The 27,130-nt window shown below is 36.5% G+C and overlaps 3 protein-coding genes across 3 annotated transcripts; all 3 read left to right on the forward strand.

Annotated features, from left to right (window-relative positions):
- The first annotated feature begins 82 nt into the window (after positions 1-82).
- Positions 83-2,144, forward strand: LOC117205480 (zinc finger protein 236-like). The gene is made up of 3 exons (XM_033443915.1): positions 83-250; positions 977-1,646; positions 1,957-2,144. The coding sequence occupies exons 1-3, from the start codon at positions 190-192 to the stop codon at positions 2,120-2,122; spliced, it is 897 nt and encodes a 298-aa protein (XP_033299806.1). The 5' UTR covers positions 83-189; the 3' UTR covers positions 2,123-2,144.
- Positions 2,145-3,292: 1,148 nt separating this feature from the next.
- LOC117205521 (ATP-dependent RNA helicase me31b) lies at positions 3,293-11,716 on the forward strand. Its single transcript, XM_033443991.1, has 8 exons — positions 3,293-3,582; positions 4,606-4,772; positions 4,907-5,113; positions 5,212-5,383; positions 5,464-5,614; positions 5,705-5,900; positions 6,020-6,190; positions 6,339-11,716. The coding sequence occupies exons 2-8, from the start codon at positions 4,632-4,634 to the stop codon at positions 6,633-6,635; spliced, it is 1,335 nt and encodes a 444-aa protein (XP_033299882.1). The 5' UTR covers positions 3,293-3,582; positions 4,606-4,631; the 3' UTR covers positions 6,636-11,716.
- Positions 11,717-15,056: 3,340 nt separating this feature from the next.
- Positions 15,057-22,430, forward strand: LOC117205520 (leucine-rich repeat-containing protein 24-like). Its single transcript, XM_033443990.1, has one exon. The coding sequence runs from the start codon at positions 16,236-16,238 to the stop codon at positions 18,216-18,218; it is 1,983 nt and encodes a 660-aa protein (XP_033299881.1). The 5' UTR covers positions 15,057-16,235; the 3' UTR covers positions 18,219-22,430.
- The last annotated feature ends 4,700 nt before the right edge of the window (positions 22,431-27,130 follow it).

Here is a 27,130-nt window from a genome sequence, read left to right on the forward strand (position 1 = left end):
GGAAATGCATCTTTTTCTCACATTGGCTGTGGGTGAATCTTTCGATATTACAGTACTGAAGGCATAAAGAAGGTAACAAATGCCTATCAACTGTGTGACAGTGGTTTGCTCCATCGCTGTTGCAACGCCCAACACTTTATTGTATTTCGTTCCTTTCGTCAAGTTGTGTCCGTTCGTATTCGCGAAAACATGCCGCGTTGTTTGATCAAGTCGATGACAAGATATAGAAAGACCGATAGCTCTTCTGAAGGTAAGAAACATTTCTTCGCTGTACAGTAAGCTACAGTATGTCCAGAAACGACGAATGATATTTTAGCGTGGTTATGAAAAAGGAAGTACGTATGTATATCCTGTAACTCGTAAAGTTGTTGAAAAAGATGAATTGCGTTTCTTGCCCTGAATCTCAAGGTCCACTTTTAGCTAGACATTCGTTAATGATAATTAAACAATTCGCATATAGAGCGCGTAATCTATCGTACAAGAAGAGAAAAAATTTGTTTCATAAGACTTTACCAGTGCGTCCCCCTCTCTCCCCCAAACTTCTAGCACATATTATACGTTATTCTACTCGTTTTCACGTGTTGAATACGAATATTGTATTCGTTTTAGTCGGAGATGATATATTGCCTAAAAGTACGTTAGATACAGTTTCAACATCGAACGTGTTTTCCTTGAAAGCTAACCCAAATATACCTTAAAACTAACTCAAAATCAAACGTAAATCTAATGTAAAAATTTGATGGTACGAAACGAAAGGTACGTATGCCGAAGGAAAGAGGACAACCATAAAGTGTATTAGCTTGGCTTTCCACGTTTATAATTTCTTTGTATTTTTGGCACGTTTTTGCCCGTTCCGCCAAGAACGAATGCGATATTGGTATTCAGCGTGCTAAAACGAATAGAATGATGTGCATTATGCGCAAAAAGCTTGGGGACACTGGTAAAGTTCGATCAACTGTTTTTCATGTATTAATAGAGGCAGAATTACCATGGACGCCGCCGTCATCGGTTGATGCGAAGAGAAAACATCAGACCAAAGATAATTCTACGAAATGTAGTAATATATGGACGTCTTCAAAATTACCAATCGTAACACGGTATACGTTTAACAAAGAAAACACTATGTTGTGGAATAAAGAATCTAATGTAGACGAAGTAGAGTTAGGGATGATAAATTTTTCCGACATCGAAAATACGATATCGTCGACTACTACGAATGTTTCCATGAATACCAATCAGGTAGTGATTGACCCTAATAATAAACAAAACGTGGAGAAAGTGCAAATACCATTGACATCAAATTCCGAAAAAGTAGAGTATCCGGTAAACGTAAGTAATAATGAAATCAAGGTGGCAGTAAATTTGAATAGGACGTTCAATGAAACCGAGAATCAAACGACCTCGCAAGCATTATATCTTACTCCAAATAAGAAACAGATTGATTCCCAAAATCAGTATCTGGGTGGCAATATGAAAACATCGGGGGTGGAAAACCCACAAAATTGGAAACGAAATAAAACTATGCATTATTGTCCCTATTGCCGCAAAAGCTTCGATCGTCCGTGGGTGTTGAAGGGTCATCTTCGCCTCCATACTGGTGAACGACCTTTCGAGTGTCCAGTCTGCCATAAATCTTTTGCTGATCGGTATACAATCCTTCCTTGTTTTCGTTCAATATTTATCGGTACACCACAAACATTAGCACGCGTTACGGAGAATACAAAGATTTTGTAATTTTGTTGATATGTAATGATTATGATAGAAAGTTTTTAATGAAAAATGTATAAGAATGAAAACGACAATCAGATATCTTGATTGCGTAATCCGTGCGTAATGTGTTAATTCGTGCATCTCTTGAAATGATTTATTTTTTAATAAATTAAGAGGTTAATTTTATTGATTTAATTGTATTGTTTTATAAAATTAAGGCTACGGCGTGACGTATATATTTTGTAGATCAAATTTACGTGCGCATCAAAGGACACGGAATCACCATCAATGGCAATGGCGATGCGGGGAATGTTTCAAAGCATTCTCACAAAGACGATATTTGGAACGACATTGCCCGGAAGCTTGTAGAAAATATCGAATATCTCAAAGGAAGGAACAAAATTGTAGCTAGAAGACAAATTTTATTTCTTTAATATAAACATATTTATATAGAGAAATGTATAATATTATACATTAAATATATTTCGTTAATTAATTACGTAAAATTTGGATTCGAAATATTGTATTGTTATTCTAGTATAAATATGTACATATACTATACAATAGTATGATACAACCATAGAACAACTTTTAACTTTTTCGCCCATATTATTTCCCTTGGGTCAAGTTTATAAATTTCAATAAGTAAAAATATTAATTATATAATGTTAAGACAAATTCACATGTCTCTTTTCTACGAATAATAATTGTTTTATTTATTACCAACGATAGAAGCATTTGAATCGACAAAGGATATGACATCGAAATAAAAATTCGAATAGCTTGATCTTTATTTGTTAACTATACATATTCTTTGAGAAACAGTCTCATTCAAAAATATTATGTAATTCTGTATTTACTTTTATTTGAGATTTTATGTAAGTAGTAACAGTATTAATTGAATTTGATTTATTTACCGTCGCAGCTTTGTGGCTCCCCGTAGCGTTAATTTTACGAATGTTACACACATATATATATATATACACACACATGTATATAATAGACCATTATAGTCTTATAGCTCCCCGTAATGTGAATATTGGCACGATAGATATGAATTGTACAGTAACGTAGTCGAGACAATGAATAAAGAAATTTTAGTCATAAATTGATTGATTAATTATCATAATTACATATTATCATTGATAGATATATATATACCCACTTGTTAATCTGCATATTTACTTTTATTATTAAGTTCAAGTCTGTTATCCAAATTATTATTCGATTAAAGTGTTGAGTAGTTCAAATCTTAATTAGTCGGGTATATTTCTTAATTATTTAGAGCTCCATGGGTAACAACCCAAATCCGAATTCCCCAGACGAACACATAATAAATATACCGATAAATGTTGGGGCACGAAAACCCAAGTGACACGAAGTGAAGTTTTCTAAAAATTATCAAACAAAAGGAAAATAATAAACTAGCTAACTATCTAACTATAACGATAAATGGATCGGCATTCGATCGAGTAAGTTCGAGATACAACACGAGGTACGATTTAAGAGTGCGCCTTAAAGCCTCGCATGAAATTAGGCGTCGTCATCGATAGAGTGCGCGCAATAATGTAACGGTTTCTAACCTAAGTGATTTTACTCTTTCATGGCGCATGTCGTGTACGTTCAACGAGGAATAATTATCACCCGCATTTGACGCAGTGCGTTAGTCTCATATTACTAACGGAAAAGAACGTAATATAGTGCCGCGTATTACGCGATACGCTTTCCGAGCAAGTAATCCGTGTTAGTGCTCCGTAAGAAAGAACGCGGCGGTTAAGCACTGCAAAGAAAACTTGACATTGGAACGGCCATTTTGGCGTGTTGTTTCCTAATCGAGTGCTCGGCTCAGCATCGATATCCATCCATTTCAAGGCAAGTAGCTCTGTACTATATAAAAATTTTGTTAAACGAATGATTTTGCATTTAAGGGAATTTCGTTTTTCGTTCGGTCGTGTACATATATTCAGAAAGATTTTGGACTTGTTCTATAGAAAAGAAAATTGACTTTGCACAGATGGTCTGTACTCTGTTTTTCATCCTGCTCACAAGTATGTCTGACGGTAGTAACGTGATGTATTAACATCGACCACCAAATCAATCTTATTAGTATATTGAAAGTATGCCGTATAAATAACATGCGATTATAATATTATAATTACGATTATAATTACGATTTTCTGTTGAATATGCATATGTATAATATATAAAAATGTTACCAATATCTTAAACTTTCCGAATAAATTATCTTCGTTTTTCTCATGGATGTGATATATTTGGTAAACTTCGTTTAATTTACTTCGTAAACAATTTTGTGTGTTGTAATTGCTGTTTTTGTTAAAAGTTATATAAAGATTATGAAATACATTGAAATGATTGCAGTATTAATGTTATATTAATTTAGGCAATGTATTATAATTTTCCAAAATTCCGTTTTATGATATTATGTTTTAATTTATAAATTTAATTTCATGTTAATTCATAATAATTTTATAACGTTTTAAATGTTAATGGTGTTGTGAAATCGATATGTCTAAATGTAGTATGTATATGTTCTTCAAAATTCAAAGTTTTTCTAAACAATATCAGTAGCCAATATTGAACTGTTAAACTTCCTTATAAGGTTGAAATACATAAAAACTAGTATTCTTCCAATCAGTATACCTATGATGTTTACATTCTATTGTGATCTTTTCAACAGGTCACATATATTGATATTGCTTTTTGTTCTATGAACGTGTTAATGTTCCATTTATGTCTTATACTCGCAATTTCAAATAACTTCATGGTAGTGTTTATTGTTTATTCTATTATAGTTAAACAGTTAATTGTGTAAGACATATTTATTATATATTTTAAGTAAATATTCCATTTATAAAAGAAAATTTATATTTTTAGGAAATAGATAATATTTCATTTCCAAAATGATGACAGAAACACATATAAATTCCAATCATGTCCTAAATTCTGGTTTGAATACCAAATCAGAAATAGACAAAATGGACGATGTGGGTTGGAAAGCCAAATTAAAAATTCCACCAAAGGACAAACGAATTAAAACTAGTGTAAGTTATATATTATAATCATTCTAATTTTACTTTAGTTATACTTTATTCACTAATAAAATTCTATGAATTTAGTTATTTTATCTATTTCTGGCTTAAATTACTAATAAAAATGTTTACACAAAAATTTTTAGGATGTTACTGATACTCGTGGCAATGAATTTGAGGAGTTTTGCCTAAAACGAGAATTATTAATGGGCATCTTTGAAAAAGGTTGGGAAAAGCCTTCCCCAATTCAAGAAGCCAGTATTCCTATTGCATTATCTGGTAAAGATATCTTGGCCCGTGCAAAAAATGGGACTGGTAAAACTGGGGCCTATTCAATTCCAGTGCTAGAACAGGTTTGCATATAATTAATTGCTCTAATATAATTAATTATGTTACTAAAACGTTTCATTGTGTTAACTTTAATATTATTATTATTAATATATCACCTTAGGTTGATCCACGAAAAGATGTGATTCAGGCACTAGTACTTGTACCCACTAGAGAGTTAGCTCTTCAGACATCGCAAATTTGCATTGAACTGGCAAAACATATGGACATAAAAGTAATGGTAACTACTGGAGGAACAGACTTACGGGATGACATTATGAGGATTTACCAGACAGGTTTGTATCTAATGTATCTTTTTATAAGAACTAATTATAAAAATTAAAAATATTTTACTTATGATGTAATTCGTTTTTAGTACAAGTAATAATAGCAACGCCAGGAAGAATTCTTGACCTTATGGACAAGAATGTTGCAAATATGGATCATTGTAAAACTCTAGTTTTGGATGAAGCAGATAAACTACTGTCGCAAGATTTTAAAGGAATGTTGGATCATGTCATTTCCAGGTATATATTCTAGTATATAATTATTGATGATATCTTTTTATATTATATATATTATTGTACTATAATTTTTATTGTCATGAATATATTTAGATTACCACATGAACGTCAAATACTGCTGTATTCAGCTACATTTCCCCTGACAGTGAAGCAATTCATGGAAAAACACTTAAGAGATCCATATGAGATTAATTTAATGGAAGAACTCACATTGAAAGGTGTAACACAATATTACGCCTTTGTACAAGAACGACAAAAAGTTCATTGTCTTAACACATTGTTCTCCAAGGTAAGGTCACTGTAAGGTCTGTTTGTTTTACATAATATATTTAATATAAAAATTTACTGAAATAAATTCTATTTTTTTTTATCAAGTACTTCTGCCTAATTTATTTTTTGTTTTTCAAGTTGCAAATAACACAAAGCATAATATTCTGCAATTCAACACAACGTGTTGAATTACTTGCAAAAAAGATAACAGATCTTGGATATTGCTGTTATTATATACACGCGAAAATGGCGCAGGCACACCGAAATCGCGTGTTCCATGATTTTCGAGCAGGACTATGCAGAAACTTGGTAAGTGTGTAAAATTATTATATTATTAACTAAGTAAATTGTATGTGCTTATTGACTCTTTTTTTTAATGAAAAAGTTATCGAAGTTTAATTACAATGTTTAATTTTATGGGAGAATTTAAAGTTATATATTAATGTATTATCTACAGGTGAGCAGTGATCTGTTTACTCGTGGTATTGATGTACAAGCTGTGAACGTCGTTATCAATTTTGACTTTCCAAAAATGGCAGAGACATACCTTCATCGTATCGGCCGATCAGGACGATTCGGTCACTTAGGTATAGCAATTAATCTAATCACGTACGAAGACCGTTTTAACTTACATCGTATCGAACAAGAGCTTGGAACAGAGATTAAACCTATTCCAAAGGTAATAGATCCAAGTTTGTATGTAGCAAGACCAGAAGACAATAATAGCATGGAAGAGGGTAATGTGTCTAAGTAGTTTCGATACATCATCATGATGTTTATATGCGCTCAAAGAGTTTGAAGTGTTAAATGGTGATTGTGTGACTCGTACATGTAAGGCATACATTGCTATGCTTTGAACTCACAGAGTGAAACATTATTTCAGTCTGAAAAGTATTGTCTGGGGTGTTTAACAGTGTATAAAGACAAAACAGTGCTATGAACATTTAGATTTAAAAAAAAGTGGTCTATATAGAAAAAAATTGAAAATTTCAATTAACATCATACTAAAACGGCGAAAACATGAATTACTTGTAAATAAGGCATACTGAGCATGAAACAGTGAACTCAGTGAATGAAGTGATGCGAATGCCGGTGCGAGTCATTCTTTGTACATAAATACATATAAATGTACATAATCTAAAGTGCGCGCCAGAGTCAAGCCATTATCAAGAGCACAACATGTAAACAAATAACATGAGTAACATAATAATCATTACATTTTACCACAAACTGTAAATATTACATGTGAGTATTCATCATTTTAATAGTAAATTTTTATACAATGGCTTCATACTTCCAAGATTTTTTTGTTCCTTAAGAAAAATGTGATGGGATGTGTGATTTAAGAAAAAACACAGCATAATGAGAGTAAACTACAGTTTAATGCTGTTTGTATCTGAATACCATAAATGAATCCATATACCCATTACTTTTGCATTACCATACTTTACATATAAATTCTTCTTAAATATATGATCACAAATTCTAAATATTATATCGATCTTAATATTTGATCATGGCTTGATTTTGCTACCTGTCAATGCTGTCATACAACTCTGAAATTCAAATCACTTTTCAAAAAAGGCGAGATAATCTTTTTTCTTTCTGTAAAGTGGTAATAGACTGTTTTAAACTTAATCTGATTTTTTTTTATGAAATTGTGATTGAGAGTCAGAAGTTGTAAAATTGACTAGTTTTATATAATTATTTTTTATAAATAACTGGCTGGTGGCATTTGTCGAAGTTAGGGATTCTATGTAAGATGTCTATTAAATATTTGTGTCTACTGTAATTCAAAATTGTTCCATCAATTGATATATGAGTAATGACATTATCTAGCAAGGATTCTTTGTTACATTTAAGACACATTTTAGGTAAAACTACGAATATAAGCAAAAATGTACATATTGTAGCATAATAACAATATCATTTTCTGCAACAGATAAAGACAACTGCCAAAATATAATGGAACGTCAGCATGGAATCCCCTTTTATTCTTGGTTTTTTTCTTTGATATCTGTGTACATGTTAACCATATAAAAAGGTAAAAAAATGTAGACGCATGTAAGAAGTAATTTTCCATAAAGTAAATTTCTATTGTTAATATTCTCCCATGAACGAAAAAAAGTGCACCACCAGCCAAGACGACCTAGGTTTATGGAACGAAATGTGTATACATTAATAGGCAATAGTAGCATATTTCATATTTGAAGCAAAAAATTTCAATGAGAGATATTAATGAGAAAAAGGTGATGGAAAACGGTTTGGAATGCCTTTAGACTTATAATATCAGTTTTGACGGATATTTTGCTTCTGCGGTGGAGGAAACAGGAGAGATGTCCTATGACGACTAAGATCTTGACTGCTGGAATGGAGAGTTAGTATAGTATAGTATGATATTAAAAGTATTTGAAATTTTGCTTTAATACAAATATGGAACTAAACTTAATTTTGAATATCCATCTAATAACGCGATGGATTTTTATATGTGCAAAATTTTTAAATCTGCATGAGATAAAACATTAAGCTTTCTAATCAATATAGTTCCATGTAATGTCAATATAAAATTAATATGTAATTATGCTTATTACTTAAAAACTTTGACTTTTAATTTAATATTTTGTATAGATGACACATATAAATACAATCATAATGAGTACGAATATTTGATACAAGAGTTCTATGCACTGACTCGTACGCATATCAGAGATGAAACGAAAAATCCTTTTCGTTTTCTGTTTTCATTGCCCATAATAAAATGTAAGCATGTTTTTAGTGTATGGGGTAATGCGGTTTTTGCACAAAACATTTTATATAATTCTGTTCTATGTAAGAAAGAGAAAATGATATGCTGTGAAATTATTAATTATCTGACGTATTATAAATTCTCTCTTGTATCCGCTATCTGAGCATTAATGCTGTGATTTAGTATTATAGTATTAAAAGCATTAAAAACCGTTTTTCTGTGCTGACACAAATTATAATTTCATACGTACGACGTTTCAATATTGAAAATGTGTCTGTAAACGCACGTATCAGGGTGCAACAGCATTATCTATCGATTTACACTTTTTTGCCAGTTTGAGAAAGAATGTGATTTAAGAAATTCGTTTATTATAGAAAATCTCGAAACAATTGAGTATAAGCGCGCATCGTATTGTTGCAAGAATCAGGCATTATGATGCTTGGAACGATAGAAAAAAGAGCCAGTTAATGGTAGAGAATCAATGTGTAAAACGTTCTTTGCCATGTTGGAATATAGATTCCAAAGTGGAAAGAAAAAAATTAGTTACAAAAATTGGCGGTGATTTATTGAAATAATTACGTAAGCGTTGTATTTATAACAGTTTGGAGAGAAACATATAGTGTTTTTTTCATTGTGGCTCTATCTTTTTACCGATTATTACGTTTTTTTTTCATATACGAAGTTACTTACGCTGAGAAAGAAAAAAGAAAAAGTGCATTTTCACCAATTGGATATATTGCATACAGTAAAATCGTATATGAATTCCGTTCTAATATTATATTGTAATCCTTTTTTGTTTCTCTCGGTCTCATTCTTTCATATTTTATTATTTTCTTCATACGGAAACATGTAATTCAGTAAGTCGGACAGTATTTTGGATAATGTCAGTTCTAAAACAAAAAGAATACTCCTACATATTCACCACAAAAATTTTACTTTTGTGTTATATATATTTGTGAAAGTTCTATCATGGTTCTTTTCGCGAAGTTGTACAGACTAGGAAGACGTTCGTGTGTTCTTGGTCTTATTGACTTATAATTTAAAGCACCATTAGATCCGATACCGGAATATTTTGTGAGATATATTTTAAATCAATCTTTAAGAGAGTCAAGAATGTGCCAATGAGGAAAGAAAGAAAGAAAAAAATGTTCTTAAACACGCTGCATGGAACTGTGCCTAATAATTTTATGTGCATCTTGATTATTTCGTAAAATATTGTATACGTGTGTATTTGTTTATTTAGCAATTTTGCAACTGTGTCGAGCTATAACGGAAACGATAACTGTTGCAACATAAGCGAATCATAAAACATGTGACTAATTGGGAATGGTCATTATAGTGTTTATCTTGACTCTTTTGAAAGACTGATATTCGTGTGAAATAAAAGTATAAATCTCTAATAGAAGCAGGGTGATAAAAAGAAAAAAAAAATTGCTGAATGCAATGCTATGCGTATAGACTGAAGGAATAAATATATATTTGTTTTGTTCTATTATTGAAACTACGTCAAGTAATCTTAACTTTAAAGTTACGTCATGCTCCATGTTATACATGGAATTTGAATCTGCAGAACCATAGAATGCATGTAATACATATATACATACATGTATTTCTTTTTGAAGCCTTTATGGGATTGCTTGTACAAGAGTCATATAGTAACTTTGTTCTTCACCATCTTGCGAGTGTTCCCTCATGTCTGTCGCATAGATAATATTTCCAAGTGAAGTTCCTATACCTCATCTTGGAGAAGGAAATACCCTTGATGTGGAAACAATTGTGTGAGGGCACCTTTGTAGTGATGTGTTAATATCTGGATTATGGGATACATAAGGGAAAACCCTTGTCATCATCCTAAGGGTTAATAATAATCTTTAAGTATATACGATTCACTTCGTATGTGTAGTGAAGGAAATAACATCTTTACGAGACTGTGGAATGTTATATTCGTGAAACAATCTCGTACCTTCGTTGCAATTTTCATTGGTTTTAACAACCAATGCCAACGAGCTGCAACACTATAAAATAAAACATACTTTCACAATAGGCGAAAAACATATTTGGTCTCGAACGCGTGTCCGAAAAGTATTTTGTAGTCCACGCAGCTCGTTCATAATGTTGGGACAACATCTCCAACAATCCGTGCAGAGACTATTAAAAAGAAGAAGAAGGTGAAAAAAAAGAAAAGAATTCGTAAAAAAAAGTACCGTCAACATTCTATTTATAACAACTATGGTAATTCATTTTCCAAAATCTCATTTTAATAGTATCTGAACGTCGAATATTCCTGAGCGACGGTACCTCGAAAGAAACACATATTTTGCAAATTGTACCCTTTTCCGTATTGTTCACAAACAATGCAACAAATTCTTCATGACACGTTCAAACGGAATTGGTTTATCCTTTGACAAAGAAAGAGAAAGAAAAAAAAGAAACTCTTGAAATACGAATTCTCTTGTAAATGCAAGTCGTACAATATCGTATATTTGTTTCTAATGTTTTATACATGAATATGTGCACTTTAATACCTTTTCATTCGCAAAGCAATAAGTGTCATATATTTTGAGACAATCGCACGATATTGTTCGGATTGCATGAAATTAAAAGATAAAAAGAAAATAAAAAAAAAAAAAAAAAAAAGAAGAAGAAAAGAAAAATGAAAAATCATAAGAAATCGTATGATCCTTATCTGATCGTATGTGTTGATCGAATGTTTTTTGTATCTGAAATTTTTAAGCATTTCTGTAACTTGAGAACACCACCCCCTCTGTGTTGTTATGTACGTTCGATAACGTGAAATTGATCGCGTGCGAAAACAGAATCGAAGAAAAAAACAAAAAGATGAGATTATCTGTTATATATCAGGAACATAAATTGTTTATTTCTCAATTGTAAAGGTAGGTTTGTGCCTGAATTACGAAAAGAACCTTTTTTATTTGTTTTTCATTTCTGCAAAGCACAGACCCGATCTGATGGAAAAGATTAAAAAAAGGAAACAATAAAATTAAAAGGCATGTCAATGAATTTTGTTTTCGAAAGGAACAAAATAGCAAAGAAAATTTGATCCTTAATAAAATTTCCGGTTCAGTATACCACGTATATTTTCTTTCCAATCTGCCCTATTTAAATTAATCATAAAATAATATTGACATGTTAAATGTGTAAAAAATATTATACATACAAGCATGTGTTTTATACGAACACAAAGCGGATAATTAGAAAATAATCTCTACGTGTAATTACGTATAGCTGAAGTGGATAATCTATCCAACGAATTCAAAAATATCGTGGCTAAAGCTAGCTGTATCAGAACTAATCGTACAAGCATTACATTTATCTTTTATGAATTTTATCAGCTGCTATTGTTTGTTTCGCTTGCAACAAGGACGAAGAAAATCAGCTTCTTCAAAGATTCCGACGATCGACATTACGTGTCGTGGTCAATGGAAGTGTTCTAAATTGAAAAATTGGAAATATGTGAATTTATTACTTATTTTATATTATCTCACATAATAATATTTTTTAAAGGGAGTTGAAGATTAAATCGCTTAATGTCGTTGAAAATAATATTTTCTTTAATATACTAATCTCAAGATTTTTCAAACTTTGTTAGTTGGATGTTTTACGGGTAAAAATAAAAAAGAAACATTACGCAAGCATAAGGTTTGATCGTTTGAATATTTATTAAAAAATGATGACACAAGTATATAATATAAAAAATATAATAACCAATTGATTTTATTACTGTGAGTTTCTTATTTTATATGATAATAAATTCATTGTATTTCATTATCATAATTTAATAGAATTTCTTTGTTTTTTCATGGAACGATTTAGTACCGAGATAGTACCTATGCAAACACAAATAATCTATGAATAACTCGAAACGAAAGCCGTATAATATAACTTAATTTTACAGTTACAAAAATGTTTGAACTCGTGTCTCACAAGATTATCGATCATCAAGTGATCATCGATCGAAATTAGATTAGAAGTTTCATTCACAAACGATAAATCCTCCGAACTGTTTCGCGCGATTAATCAGAAAATATTTAATGGCGCTTGCTAGGATCACTCGTGTCCTCTGATCGGTCATGGTCGAACGGGAATATGTGTTGGAAATATAATTCCTGGTTAGAAGCGACAAATATTGATACGATCGTGCAAATACAATTCCATCCTTGTAATTACATTCATCTATCCATATAGTATAATCGCGAATCTCTGTTACGGATGATCGACACGACAGCATACGAGTGTACACAAACGTGCGATCTACCGATTGCTCTCCAGAGTATATATAAATTATATCACTCTGAAGCATTCTTTTCTTCCTGGAACACCGGTGAAAGACATGAAATAATACTATCAGCGATCCAACATGACACCGGTGTTGTAGCAACCAATTAACGGCCGTCTGTGATAAGTATTCACTCCCTGATCGTACTTATCGTACGATTCACGCGTCGTAAATCTACGAAACAGTCGCATTAACACTCATAGTACACGCGTGCCAAGGCGTCGTGACCGGTTGCAGGAAAGAGGGGTTGCTTGAAAAATGTGGCGAGCCAGCCAAATCTCCGATAGAGCCAGCAGCGATTCGACAAACTCCCACGACACAAATCCAACCGTTTGGTCGTCTCCGGCTCGATGTTCTTTTTTTTTTCTTGCGAGGCTTCCAGCTTCGATCCGGTAGAGGGTTGCTTTTGCGGAGAGCTGATGGAAGACAAGGAACGGCAGCATAGTTTCGGATAAGAATTATATTATCGGCTCGTTGGTGCGCTTCGAACGAGCGCTATTGATTTTAAGTAATCGCTTAAATAGCGTCAGTGGCCTGTGCAACGGGTTGCCATCGAGTGCAAACGACAGAGACAAGCGAAACCCGTGCCAGAACTTGCAATAGACGCCGTGTTCTTGCCTCCGTGGTTTCATTTTCCATTTAATTCGCCTAGTTCGACTTTCTTTACAATTTCTTTACAATACTTCTGTCTTAATCGAAGAAGCTATCTGTATATCTGTGAGATTTGCCGGCACTGGACAAATTGATAGAGGTTCCAAATCGAATCTTGCATGGGAACAGGAAACAGGAAGGGACTCGCGGAGATGCACAGGAGGGCGAAGGGTGTATGGTTGAATTCTCGGAACATATTGGACAGACATCGAACGTCTTTACCGGAGGGTTCTTTGAAGGCTCGCGTCCATTAAGGGTGCATTACGCGAGGGCGTACGAGCGAGAAGGCACGTGCACTTGTCGCTTCGGACGATCAATTAACCCTAAAAGGTCCTTTAGGGAAAATTCGCCGGCTATGTACGTATACGTATGTACATATGTATATATGTGTAGTACATAATGGCTGGCGCCGTTCACCGTCATCCTCCGTCGCAATGTCACCTTTACTCTCGTTGTAGGCAGATTTAGCGTCCTCCCTCTGTCTCCAACCCTCGACTTCTTCGAACGAACCTAACTTTCCTCCGCGGAAGGAATACCTCCATTTTCCGTATAATTTCCACGAGAGATGACAGAAAAGGAAGGAGATTCTCTGGACCGGCGAAGAGGCAGTGAGCCGGCCAGGCGGGCCGATGGGGAAACACGCGCAAACTTCTCGAGAATGTAAACGCGAGCAACGAAGAAGCGCGTTGATGGAAGAGAGAACACGCGAGCGAAAGAATGAAAGTAGAAGGAGAAAAAAAAATGGGGGAAGAATGACTTTTCCAGGGCTCTGTGATCGTAGCCGGAAAACGACGCGAGGAGAGAGAGACCGTCTGTGGTGGTTGACGGTAGCCGATAGACGATATCGTAACCACCGTTGCTGTTGCCGGCCTTTTCTCTTTCTCTTTTCCAGCCGCTTCCACTGCATCCACCCCTCTAGCAAGCCAGCCGTAATCTGGCAGTGCATTTAACCACTTTGTGAAATAGCCGTATATCTCGCCACTGTGACGTAGCATTCGATACGTCGAAAAGGGTGGTTGGAGGACTGTGGGTGGCACAACCATGACAGGGAGGGAGGGAGAGGAAGAGAGAGAGAGAGAGAATATGTGCGAGGAAGAAACGTACGGGGGTAAAGCGGAGGGTGGGAGTGAGGTCAGGAGACTCGGTAGGAAAACGTGGAATAGGTTGGGGAAAGAGGAGCCACGGCGCGGCAGCGAGAGTATCTAGTGGCTAGTAGGTTGTGCGCGCGCCCGTACACCCGTGTACCCCATTTAGAGGGGTGGAAAGCGCCGGTACGAAGGTAGGGTGGCTCGTGCCCAAGAGTAGGGAGTAGAAACGATCTCTACTACCCCTCTCTAGCCGGTTGGGAAAGCGCACGAGCTGTGTCTGGTTATATGGGAGTGGCGGGGGTTGTAGGGGGATTTCATAAGGGTAGAGGGGTTGGATAGGGGTTCGAACAGAGCTGGCTTAGGCAAGGGGGTGAAGGATGCTGGTGGATGAGACTGGAGGAGAGGAAAGGCGCCGTAAGGGGTGCTCGGAATCACGGTAGTGGTGTGTACACCCTGTGTATATAGTCTGGCCGGAGTGGAAGAAGGGTGCGCCCTACTTCGCGTCGGCGTTTTCCCTCCTGGCAGTGTGCAACGACGTATCGAAAGAAGGACAGAGAAAGCGAGCACAGGCTGTCTCTCCGGTTCGGTGCCGGGCTTTTCATAGTCTCATTTCACGACGAGCGTCCGTGCCATCGGTTCGAGTGTTTTGCGCGTTCGACGAATATCGGGAGTGAGAGAAAAAAGAACAAAGAGGGGAAAGAAGGAAAGAGGTAGCGAGAATCGGTTGGGAAAACAGAACGGGGAACGCGAACCAGCGAAGATCGCCTGACACGGACAACGCCTCGGGCACGGAGCAACGCGAGAACGAGATAGGACTTCGGTTTGTATCGCGAATATATTTGGTGATTCGCGTTAGTACGCGTCGTCCAAGGTGGTGGTGCAGAGTACCGTCCGTCGACGGGGGTGTTGTTGCTGTTATTGGTTCTCATCGATGGTGAATCGTGGAGTTGGTTTTCGTCAGTTTCACAGTAAGTGCACGTTGATCGACGCGTTTACGTAAGAACGACGGACGCTCGTGGTGTATGCTTACTCGTACGTGCTCGTATGTATCTCAATGTGCGCGCGCGCGTGTGACAAGTACCGACAAATACGGGAAGACTAGTCAGGGAAAGAGACGGCGGAGGTTTTCGTCGATTCGTGAGTTTGCCGAAAATACCAATTCGGTCAGCTTCGATCATCGTGTATCCTTCGAAGATCAAAGGAGAAGTATTCGTCATCGTACGTCGAGCGGTCGCCGAGTCGACGAATCAGAAGAATTCACGAATGGACGAGCCGAGACCGTTTAATCCCGACCCTCTCGTTTGCATAATTAGCCGTGCTGCACTGCAACAGCTACACGGAGAGAAGGGTTCGCGTAAACTTTGTTATAAAGGCTGAGGTGGCGGTCGTATTATTCGACGATACGAGGAGGAGGAACTGAACGTGTCGTTAGAAGGAGACGAGAGAAGGTGAGAACAACGATCGAAGGTGTCTCGCCACCGAAGCCTACTCGAAGAAGGAAATGGAAAAAATGGGCGTAAGCTTGTTGACAGAGTATTTTCTCGGGAGAGCGAAAACATTCCTCGCTTATTGATGCGCCTAGCGAGGCTAGCGTCCTCGAGCAAAATAGTCGGGGCGGATAGCGTTTATCGTAACCAGGACCAGCATTCGACAATAATAAACGTGTTCGCCATGGAAATCTCGGTGTTCTTGTTTTACGTGACGACGTTGCTGGGCATTGTGACCAGCGACAAGTGCGCTGTCGAGTGTTCTTGTAAGTGGAAGAGCGGGAAGCGCACGGTCGAGTGTGTAAATCGTGCCCTGACTAGCATACCGGAGTGGATCGATCCGGAAACGCAAGTGTTGGATACAAGCGGTAACGACATTCGGACCCTGCCGAGTAACATCTTCAAACGTGTACGTTTGACGAATCTACAGCGTCTCTACCTACGCGAGTGCCGTATCGACCGAATCGATAGCGAGGCACTGGCTGGCCTTACGAATCTGGTAGAGCTCGATCTAAGCCACAACCTCTTAACGGTGGTCCCTACTGCAAGTTTCTTGGATACACCGTTCCTCAGGGATCTCGTACTGTCCAACAATCTTCTCAAGAGGATTCACTCGCACGCGTTCAAGAGTACACCGAACCTGGTCAAGTTGGATCTGTCTCACACGCAACTGGTTGAGATCGAGGCGAAAGGATTCCGAGGCTTGGAACTGTTGGAAAGTTTAAAGTTAAACAATAATCAGTTATCGACCCTTCATCCCGGCACGTTCGAACCGTTGAACAAACTCACGAGCATAGAACTTCACGATAACCCCTGGATCTGTGATTGCCATTTACGCGAGATGAAAATGTGGCTCGTAAAGCACAATTTGCCGACCCTTCAAGCACCCCTTTGTCACGGTCCGAAACAATTATTGAATCGTACCTTCACCGATTTGAGTATCGACGATTTTGCCTGTCGACCGATTCTCCTGATAGCTAGTCGCTACGCCGAGGCAACGATAGGCGAAAATGCCAGTATTGTGTGTCGAGTTAGCGCGATACCACCGGCCAAGGTGAAATGGTATTGGAACGGGCGTTTGCTGACCAACCATTCGGCATTCAGTGGGTATCAAAAGATTTTGATCTTTGAGGAGGGTCAGTTTCGGAAAAGAAGTACGCTAGTGCTGACGAACGCTCAGGAAGCGGACTCTAGCGAGTTCTACTGCGTGGCAGAAAATCGTGCTGGTAGCGTCGAGGCGAATTTCACTCTTCACGTATCCCTGAGAACCGCTGGCATGTCTACTCTCGGTTCCGGCCAAATCGCCGGTATATCCGCCGCTCTAGTCGTGCTCATTCTCTTTATACTCCTTATAATTCTCGTGTTGTTCATTCGTTTACGAAGAATGCCGTTGAAAGACGTGAAGTCGTCGGTTCCTGCGGAAGGGGTGTCCGCCGATAGTACAGGTGGTAACAACGAGAATCCATCATCGGCAACGTCGACTACTCGCAGAAAACACGAAGAAATCGAAACGACGTCGTTCGGTGTGGAATCGAAGCCACCGGTGTCCTTAAACCTGAGCTACGTTCAAAGACCTCAAGCAGCGGCCTTGCAAACAGAGAACGAGTACGGTTCGATCGGTCGTTTCGATGATCAGAGCCAACAGCCCTCGGTGATGGTTGCACCGGGTGCTTGTTTCTCTTCCACTACGTCGCTGATGCCGATTGACAATCCTGATCTTATCAGGGATACGCGACGTGGTTCGGCGGAAGACATCACTCCTTACGGCGGAGCGGACTATAGTCGTATGGAAGTGGTGGACGACGCGAAGATCCTTTACACAAGTTGTATGTGGGAGGCGAGGGATACGTGCAGAACAACGGTTCCGATGAGCACGTACCCTTCGAAGGAAGCCCTAGCCGTAGTGGCACCTATGGTCGAGCAATTTCCGCCAGGGGCGAAGCAAATAAGAGTATGGCAGAAGGGAGTTCCGGTTTTGCCACCGGTGTCTGCGTTGAAGCGTGTCCTTGGCTCGACGCGTAGTTCCCCCGACGAGGGTTATCAAGAAGGGACTGGAACCGATGTCTAGGTACCGCTGCTTCATTACTGTGACGCCCGGCACCGTTACCTGGAGCTTCGTAGACGCCACCAGGACGACACCGACTGCTGAGAGACGTCCTGTCCAGTGCCGGACGAGCGGTAGTGAAAAAGAAAAAAAATTCTCGATTTAATTTAAATATCGAACTCCGTCGCGGATATTAACGTGATGGACTAGGACGTCGACCTGTCACGTGGATTGCGTATACATAAAACGTATAATATATACATACCACATGTTACACACTCGTACATACGTATATATAGACAGAGAGAGTGATCGATGAAATGGTCGAGATGTATTCCGTATGTGGATATACATACGTATAGAAGGGTGGCAGACACCGAGAATGGGAAGTCGTTCGGCCGACTCGGTGGAAACGAACGTCCACTTGTCGCGAGATTTACGTACAGTGGTCGATGAAATAGTTGAAAGTGCCGTCGTGACTAATGCACGGAACACATAAAACGAAGAATCTGTCGAGGACTCGATCGATAAATTCCGCCATCTGCCAGTTCTCAAAGAATAACGCCGGCTTTCTAACCTCCAAGAACTTTTCATTTCGAAGGTTTTCGCGTCCGTTGTGTGTATCCAACGTGTAGCACGATAGGAAGAATATCCTACTCGACGTTCTAAATGAATGGAACGGTCAACGCGATCTGGTAAGAACGACGACGTCGTTTCGGTGGTCTTGCAGTACAATGTTGACGGCTAATACTTTCTATATGAACGATTAAGGGATATTCGAAGAAAGAACAAAAACACACAAAAAAAAAAGAAAAGAAAAAAGAAGCGAAAGAGAGATCACGAAAAATGGAATATAGTAACATGACGTTTAAAGATACGGTTTAAATATACCGTTTCTTAAGATAATGTTTACGAGAAGACTGCAGTGCATGTTCCGAAGGATGTGTAGATAGAGACAGATACGCGAGAGAATAATTTCTATTTACCGTGTGTGTTGGCTACCGTGTATACTACACACGTGAATTTTCTAGTCAATTTCGAAGGTGTAATTAGACGATGTTAGATGATTTGGATATGGTGTGAGCACGACGACAATACGAGATCGAGAATACGGCCGACGTGCGATTACGCATCGCGGTAACGATGCTCGAAAATTTCATCCCATTTTCCGTCGCGCGTCTAACGATTCGTCGATCAGATAGTTTTTTCATTTATTATTATCATCATCAACGGTACGTACGAATTATGAATACGTTATAATTTCGATAGTCGGAGTAAGATCGAGTATCGAATCGATTCGGAATAACTAACGGAAACGCGACATACGAGGGAAGCGATATTGTCACATCGGATAGTTATTGACGTTCGTGTTCGAGGACGAAAATTCACGGAAACGGTAGAGCGTGAAATATGACGTCGGGTACACCTCTGGATCCGTCGTTGCAATTCTCCTGACGATAAATTGATTTACTTTGCCGTGCGTTAGGAACCATTCAAAATGTATTCGTGTAACGACACACTGTCTCTTTCGATATCGATTCATCGAGAAATTTCACAGACCTTAAAAGCGTTAGTATACCTACGTCAATGGTAATATCATGTGCGTATATATCAATATCGATACGTCGGTATCGATACATCGAATAATTGCTGACATCGCGAATGATAACAATTGCGAACGTCGCGATACCTCTATCGAACGAGATATCTAATCAACGATTGAATTCGGTGAACAAAGAAAAAGCAAAGTGAGAAAAAAAAGTTCGCAATTCCCAGAATGTATCCGTCGTCGTTCGATCTCTGTCTGTTTTTTTGTATTACCCGGAGCCAATAGAATCAATTACATAAGACTGTATAGTAAGCACAAGAAGCCCGTAAGCCAATTGCAAGCGAATATAAACTATTGCTCAAACACTGAAACGAGGGGCTTGCGATTGGTTGACCGGCTCATGCCTCGCGTTAGTGTCTTACGTAAGTGAGTCTGTGTGTGTTGATCTAGACACTTTGGCGGTAAGCGGTAAGCCGAAACGCCAATTGCGAATATCGGTCAGTTATCAACCTGTGTCTGTGTTTGTGTCCTGTGTGTTCCGTGTGTGTGTGTGTGCGTATTTGCCCGACTATGGTTCGTACGTGTCTTGAGAGCAGTGTGCCTGAATATACGTATTTGAACGTATGTGATAATATGATCCAGACTATGTCTACATGCGGACGTGTGAATGTATGAGTGCACTAGTGTATACGTGTGCTCGCGCGCGGCATCGAGAGATCGAGGGTGAGATAGTGCATGCGGTGCAGTGCTTGCAATTTCTACCGATTGGTTTATCGCCTATCGTTCAGGCCGGCTGCTTTTCTCTGCTCAATGATTCTGGAACCGATCGACGTATCCGTGATGAGGTAACAAAAAAAAAAAAAAAAAGAAAATAAAATACGGAAACGACGGAAAAAATGGAAATAAAAATGCCATGCCAAATACACTGACTGGTTCTATTGAATCGTATATTTTACGCGGATCGATAATACGTGGTACAGGCTGGAGAACACGACAGGACACGTTTCTAGTGGTCATTTTATTCGTCGACGAACGAGTCCACGGGTTTATTGGTTGTTTCCCGGCCGGTATCTTGGCCAAATCACGGTAATCGCAGTGAAAACACGTGACAATCGGGGCACGAGAACGCGTTCAATGGATTTTACTGGAACGATCTTTATTTCTCTCTCTCGATCGAATCAAACTTTATTCGTTGCAATTCGTAACGAACGTTTACGCGTAACGCGCGTGGATCGTGTTCGAATGGAATTTAAAATTAGGCAAACTAGGAAACTATGGAGTTTATGTTATGTATCTGTCCATAACACGAAATTTACTGCCATGAGAAATAGACACAAATGATTTGCCGCCTTTTTCCTCGAAAATACACGGTTAGCATCACGTCCAGAATAATTTACGCATATCATTGTTTAAAGTGAGCTATAAATGATGTGCATATGTTTAACGTGAACTGCCCTTTGTCCTTTCATGTATTATTTGCACTTGTATGAATATTTGCCCTTTCTCGAATATTCATCTTGTTACGATAACATTGTTTCTTAACGATCATTTTGTTCCTATTTTTGTTTAACGTTTATCTATTTTTGTTTTATTATTCGTTAATAAAAAGTTAATTCACGACATTTTATAATACCTTCTAGGAATGATATATAGAAATGTTAATTATTTTACCGTTCAGAGGTTCTTGCAACCGAGTCACGCCAATGCGACATTTAAAGACTACTCGTCCATGCATTGAAAGTAATGATATTTACCGCAGATTGTTTTCGTTTACCCGATCTTTTTATGCGTCACTGACACGAAACGCCATTTTTCTTTGTCGTTTCCTGCAACGAAATCGATCAAAATCAAACAAATTCTTCTCATGTTATATTTTGATCAAAATATTATTGATGAAACAAACGAATATATATATCACTCGAATATTATGACATATCAATCCACCGTGTGCCATATTAGTGAAACATATCATGCATTCCTCGATACGATTTACATTTTATCTATCTCAGTGTTTTCCTTCTTCTAATGACCTGTTGTTTGCGCAATCGGGTATCGGAGTTAATTATTTGCAAAGTAACGAAATACGCATAAGCTGACGACAATGAACGTAATGAACGGTCAAATCGAATTTAACGCAAAATAGGCTGGTTCATAAAGGAGCTGAGCCGCAATGTATATTTCGAAACGCAAACGTCACGTGAAATGGAAGCAACATGGTTTATTAATTTCTCAGTAACTATAATTTCACAAATTTGGAAAGTCGACAGAATGAAATGCATCCGCGTTTTCGCTACAGTTATGTCCGACATGCAGTGGTTACACGAAGTATTGGCACAAAGCTTTTTTTGTAGCAGGTTCTACATTTCATTTTCAGAGCTTTTTCAGTCATATGACAGTACCTACTATTAAATGAAATGAAATGTAATATATTTGTATCTAATTAACTGGTATGTAAATATTACAATAAATACATTGCTGTGTCAATACACTTTGTAGCCACTGTGCATATATCTTCGAACCGTTTGACGAAAAACAGCGTTTCATTCTTTCATTTTCGTGTATCGTATCGACTATACACTTAAAAGGATTCTTTCCTTCTAGAATGGAATTAGAATTATACTCGTACTTTGCCTGTAATCTGCACCAATTGCGAGTAAAAGGATGAATGAATAACACGAACAAAAAAAGAAAGAAAAAATAAAAGAAGGGTTAAAAACAAAAGGTTTGCATATGAACAAATTAACTCAGGAAAATACATTTAGAATTTTGTTCCTAGTCTGTGTAGTGTTTTTCTTTTCCGTTTTTCATTCTTTTTTTTGTGACGGGTACAAATCTCTGAAACACAATAGCGTGCGGTCACAGTGGTGGCTAATGAACATTCACAATACAGCTCTCCTGATGTTACTGCGTACAATATTGCGATCCATATCATTTGAGCGTCATAAAAGCTGACAAGCTGGCGTGTCTGACAATGAGTCGTAGCGGAAAGGTATCGCGAACAATTACTCGAAGCTTTATATTCCCCGAGCGGATTAAGGGAGATATTGCTTCTTCATACGATGGCTTCAAGCACGTTGTTTCAATTTTTTTGTCATCCTCTGCCTGTGTTGTTCGCGTATATGAAAAATTAATATATTGGATGGATTATCTCGTTAACATGTTACTAAATATTACATCTCTTGTATTATATAGGAGAAAAGCACTGCCATATATATATATTTTTTTTTATTTGTTCCTTTTCACAGAAATAGGATTTGACTTAGATATTTCTAATTCTTACTTATTTCCATACTGCATTTAGAGTATCCATTATATTCAAAGTCCTACACCCAGTCTACGTTCCTATCTCAAGCACACATATCTCATCTTATATCTAATATTAGAAATTTAAATATATATCTCTTTATTCCTTCTAGCTATACTATATGCACTATCCTATACTTAATTATACACTATTCATCACATATCAACCTTCGGCTTAGTTCGGTACCTACATATGTTCTTAAGCTCTTTCTAAAACTCTTACCCAGCTTATCACCGTTCCATTTATCCTACTTTTTACTATATCTTTCTTTCTTAATACGCTTAATACGTTAGAATCTAACCTATAGTAGCTGCTTCTGGCTGCCTCCTTCTACTTTCTTTCTCAAGTATTCTGTCTGTCCCACTGTTTTTACATATTCGTTTGCTAATTCATTAATTTCTCTCGCCACCTTTTTTCATTCCGTCCTTATTATAAACCGCTAAAAATACTTCATTCATCCTCACCTGCCTTCGATCTATATACTATTACAGAAAACATCATATTCCGATATTAATGATATTTAAAGCAGCCATTAAATCGTAAAGGATATGGTAAAATCTATTTTTTATGAATTTGAAAAATCATTTTTATTATTATCTACAAATATTTTTAGATTATTTAAATGGTAGGGTCTTTGACTTAATATACAAGAAATATCAAAAATAGAGATAATATCATAAGTCGAATTTGTATATTTTATTTATATAGTGTTAACATGAGTAAGAAGTATTTTATTATCGCTTTAAAATTATCCGTAAAAAAACAGCATTCCTTTTTTTGTTATGTAATGTACAACAATTATAGATCACAGTAAATTTATTCCTTTTTAGATTAGACTCATGATTAAGCTAGGTGACTGGACAAATTGTAGAATGTCCAATTTAGATATGTGTAATTTATTTAATCTTGATGTATTAAGAAAAATTAAAATATATAAAGATTGTTTTGTATGAAATTATGACGTGACATTATATCGAAAACTGGATATTAAAATTTGAAATACCATAATTATAACGTTGTTAAATTCGCTGAATTCCATTTTGTCCGTGAAATAATAGTTTAAATAAGCAAAATGGTTTATTTATTTAACATTACAATTAATAATTACGCCTCGATTAAGAGTAATTGAAGCAATATTTTTCTCGCGACATTATAAGATAAATTCCATATAAATTCTGTATAAGAAGTTAATTTCATAAATTCTGTATAAGAAGTTAATTTCATAAATTCTATATAAAATATTACAGAATAATTTCTTCCTAGTTCATGCTTTAGCATTATACTTGCAATTTTCAATGAAAATGAAAGCTTTTTATGCCACTCGGTTAAATGTAATGTAGTATCGTAAATATATATTGATGATTTATTTACAATGAATGGATTTTACAGATGTTGATTAGACAGAAGAACGATGGTTGTTTAACGTGAACTAATCACAATAACGTACTATAATCTAGACAACTCAATAGTTAATTTGTAACTTTCGTCACAACGGATCCAACGCTCTCTCTCTCTCTCGCACGCGGACCACACTCTGTCGACAACGTTAGCAACACTATCTCGACAACGCAACTCGCACTTTCTGACTTCTCGATTCACACCCTCTGGCTTCTCCAGTGACACTGACTGTTCTAGCACCCCTTTCTTTTCTTAGGTCCACCACGCACGTGTTCCGCAACCGCTCGTGGCTAGGGTTACGTAGGCCCTTTCTACGAAACTATTCAATTGAAGGACCGACGGCACTTTGATGGGCCCGACGGCGCCTCGGCCCTCGCGACATTGTTTATGGTTTACTCGATATCTCTTAAGCCTTCTGTCCACGATACTACTATTTATATTTAACAAGTAGGTGAATATGAAAAAAGATTACTTTGAGTTATAAATACGATACTTAGAAAAGTTCTTTGTAATAAATAACGCTTATTTCTCACTGCCAGTTCAATTTCGTTCTAATAATGTAAGTTTTTCAATTTTATAACTAGCAAAATTTTCGTTACTAACTTACAGAAAGGAAAACGTTGGCCATAAGCACAAGAGTTTACATACGTTTATAAAACTCTGTCTTATCTTTTATTATAAAAAAATTCCAGAGCAATTTTATTATCTGTTATATATTGATAAATATGTTTTCTTATTGTAATATCAATTAACATTGATTTCCTGTACTGCAAATTTGTTCCATTAGTATGAATATTTATTACCAGACTACACATGTTTACGGAAATTTACATTTTTGTGAATATTTTATAAATCTTTGCATGTTATATGTGATCTAAACACTTCTACATTTTAAAATTTTTCATAAATATATAAACCTGCGTAGTCTATTATCAATAAATTCAGGCTATATCTTACAATCATAATGAGAAAGTAGTTCGTGTTAAAGAAAGGATCGCCACGATTGGTTGGCTGGCTCAATCTGGATGCCGATTACTTGATTTGCTGTTTAAGTGTCTTCCCCATTTACCGAGCAAATATTTAACCATAATCTATTCCGTTAATGTAATTTCACGTTGGCAATATCAGTTCCTACAACTTTGTTATAAATTTGTTTCGATCATACAAAGCGTATCAACTATGTTAGTTTAAGTAATAACGAAAAGTGATCATGATAAAGAAAGAACATGTAAATTGGAAGTTTTGCAATGACGATGTGATGTATATGATTTTGTGGAAAAAATATATTAAATTGGATTATGTCGATATTGATTCAGAAAGTTTCGACAAATTGTTACTCTTTAATTTCGTGGAAATTCGATTTCGCGCACACTTATTTTACTTCTGTTTTCTTTTCTCACATGTACGTGATGTAGGAAATGTTTATCTAAATAAATGATTATTTTCCGATTGTATTTAAACGTTAACATATGCGATTTTGCGTGAACATGCACTTGAAAACTTAATGATATTCGGATATTGATAACCAACCAAATATATTATATACAAGTGTGTAGTCAATGCGGAACTTAAATAGATTGAATAAATGGAAACAATTAACGCGTATATTTTATAACAAAGACGGATTTAAAGAATTATTAATAAAAAAGTTATTCAGACAATATTTAAGCTAAGAAATAAATAACATAATTTTATAATAATAAACAGTCGAGGAAAATATTTTATCGTGTAATTTGTAGAATTTTATTTTCTTAGAACTATTTATTCAGTACTTTTAAATAATTCATTCAAAATTACTCCATTTTACGTAATAAATATTCAATGAGTTTCAACTTGATATTATATAAAAGCCGCGTCACAATGCGTGTTTTATATAATTGTTCTGACATCCAAATAGGTAGTTAATAGAATAGAGAAAACTGTCTTAATACGTGTACATTCATAAAGTCGTTCGTACATCGTTCGTGGAAATTTCTGTACGACATCGTATATATATAAGAGAAGTTCAAACTGAAGAGACAGAGCCGACATTGAAGTAGCAATATAAAGTAATTAGGCAAAGTAATTAAGCAAATTCTGTATATCGAGCAGTATGCAATACCGACTACTTTAATTGCTTGATGTATCTTTTCGCGCTTTATTCATGCCTTCCTTCGAACCAGGATTCAGTTCAGCCGTAAATTCAATAAATTTAATTAGCAAGCGTTTCGTGTCTCGGTTGATATTCCAGTAGCGAGCTCGTGTTGTTAGATCGCTTGTATATGATATATTGTTAATACGCTCATAATCCGTTCTCACAAATAAATATTGCAACGCTAAAAAAAAAAAAAGAAGAAAGAAATCTCGCGAGGACCCGTTTATTTTATGCTATTAACATGTAGCAATTAACGAGATAGTATAACATAGCAAACAGTACAAAAAGTAATAGCTTTGCGAAGTTAATTTCGAAAATTGGAACAGCGATGATCGTTTATAAAAATGATGACAAAATGTTGCTAAGGTGTTGTATTATTTCGATTGTCTCGAAACGAAATAATAGATTATTTTTCTCCAGTCTGTATCACGTGGCATAGCGGAAGAATCGAAGTTGAAACTGAAGGACATTCACACGATTTAATGCTTTCAAGCTATCGAGAAGTAAATAGCCCTTCTAAAGTTCAATAGTTCGCGAAGTTCCTTTCCACT

Source organism: Bombus bifarius, unplaced genomic scaffold (assembly GCF_011952205.1).
Source record: "Bombus bifarius isolate JDL3187 unplaced genomic scaffold, Bbif_JDL3187 scf7180000007991, whole genome shotgun sequence".
NCBI classification, from domain to species: domain Eukaryota; kingdom Metazoa; phylum Arthropoda; class Insecta; order Hymenoptera; family Apidae; genus Bombus; species Bombus bifarius.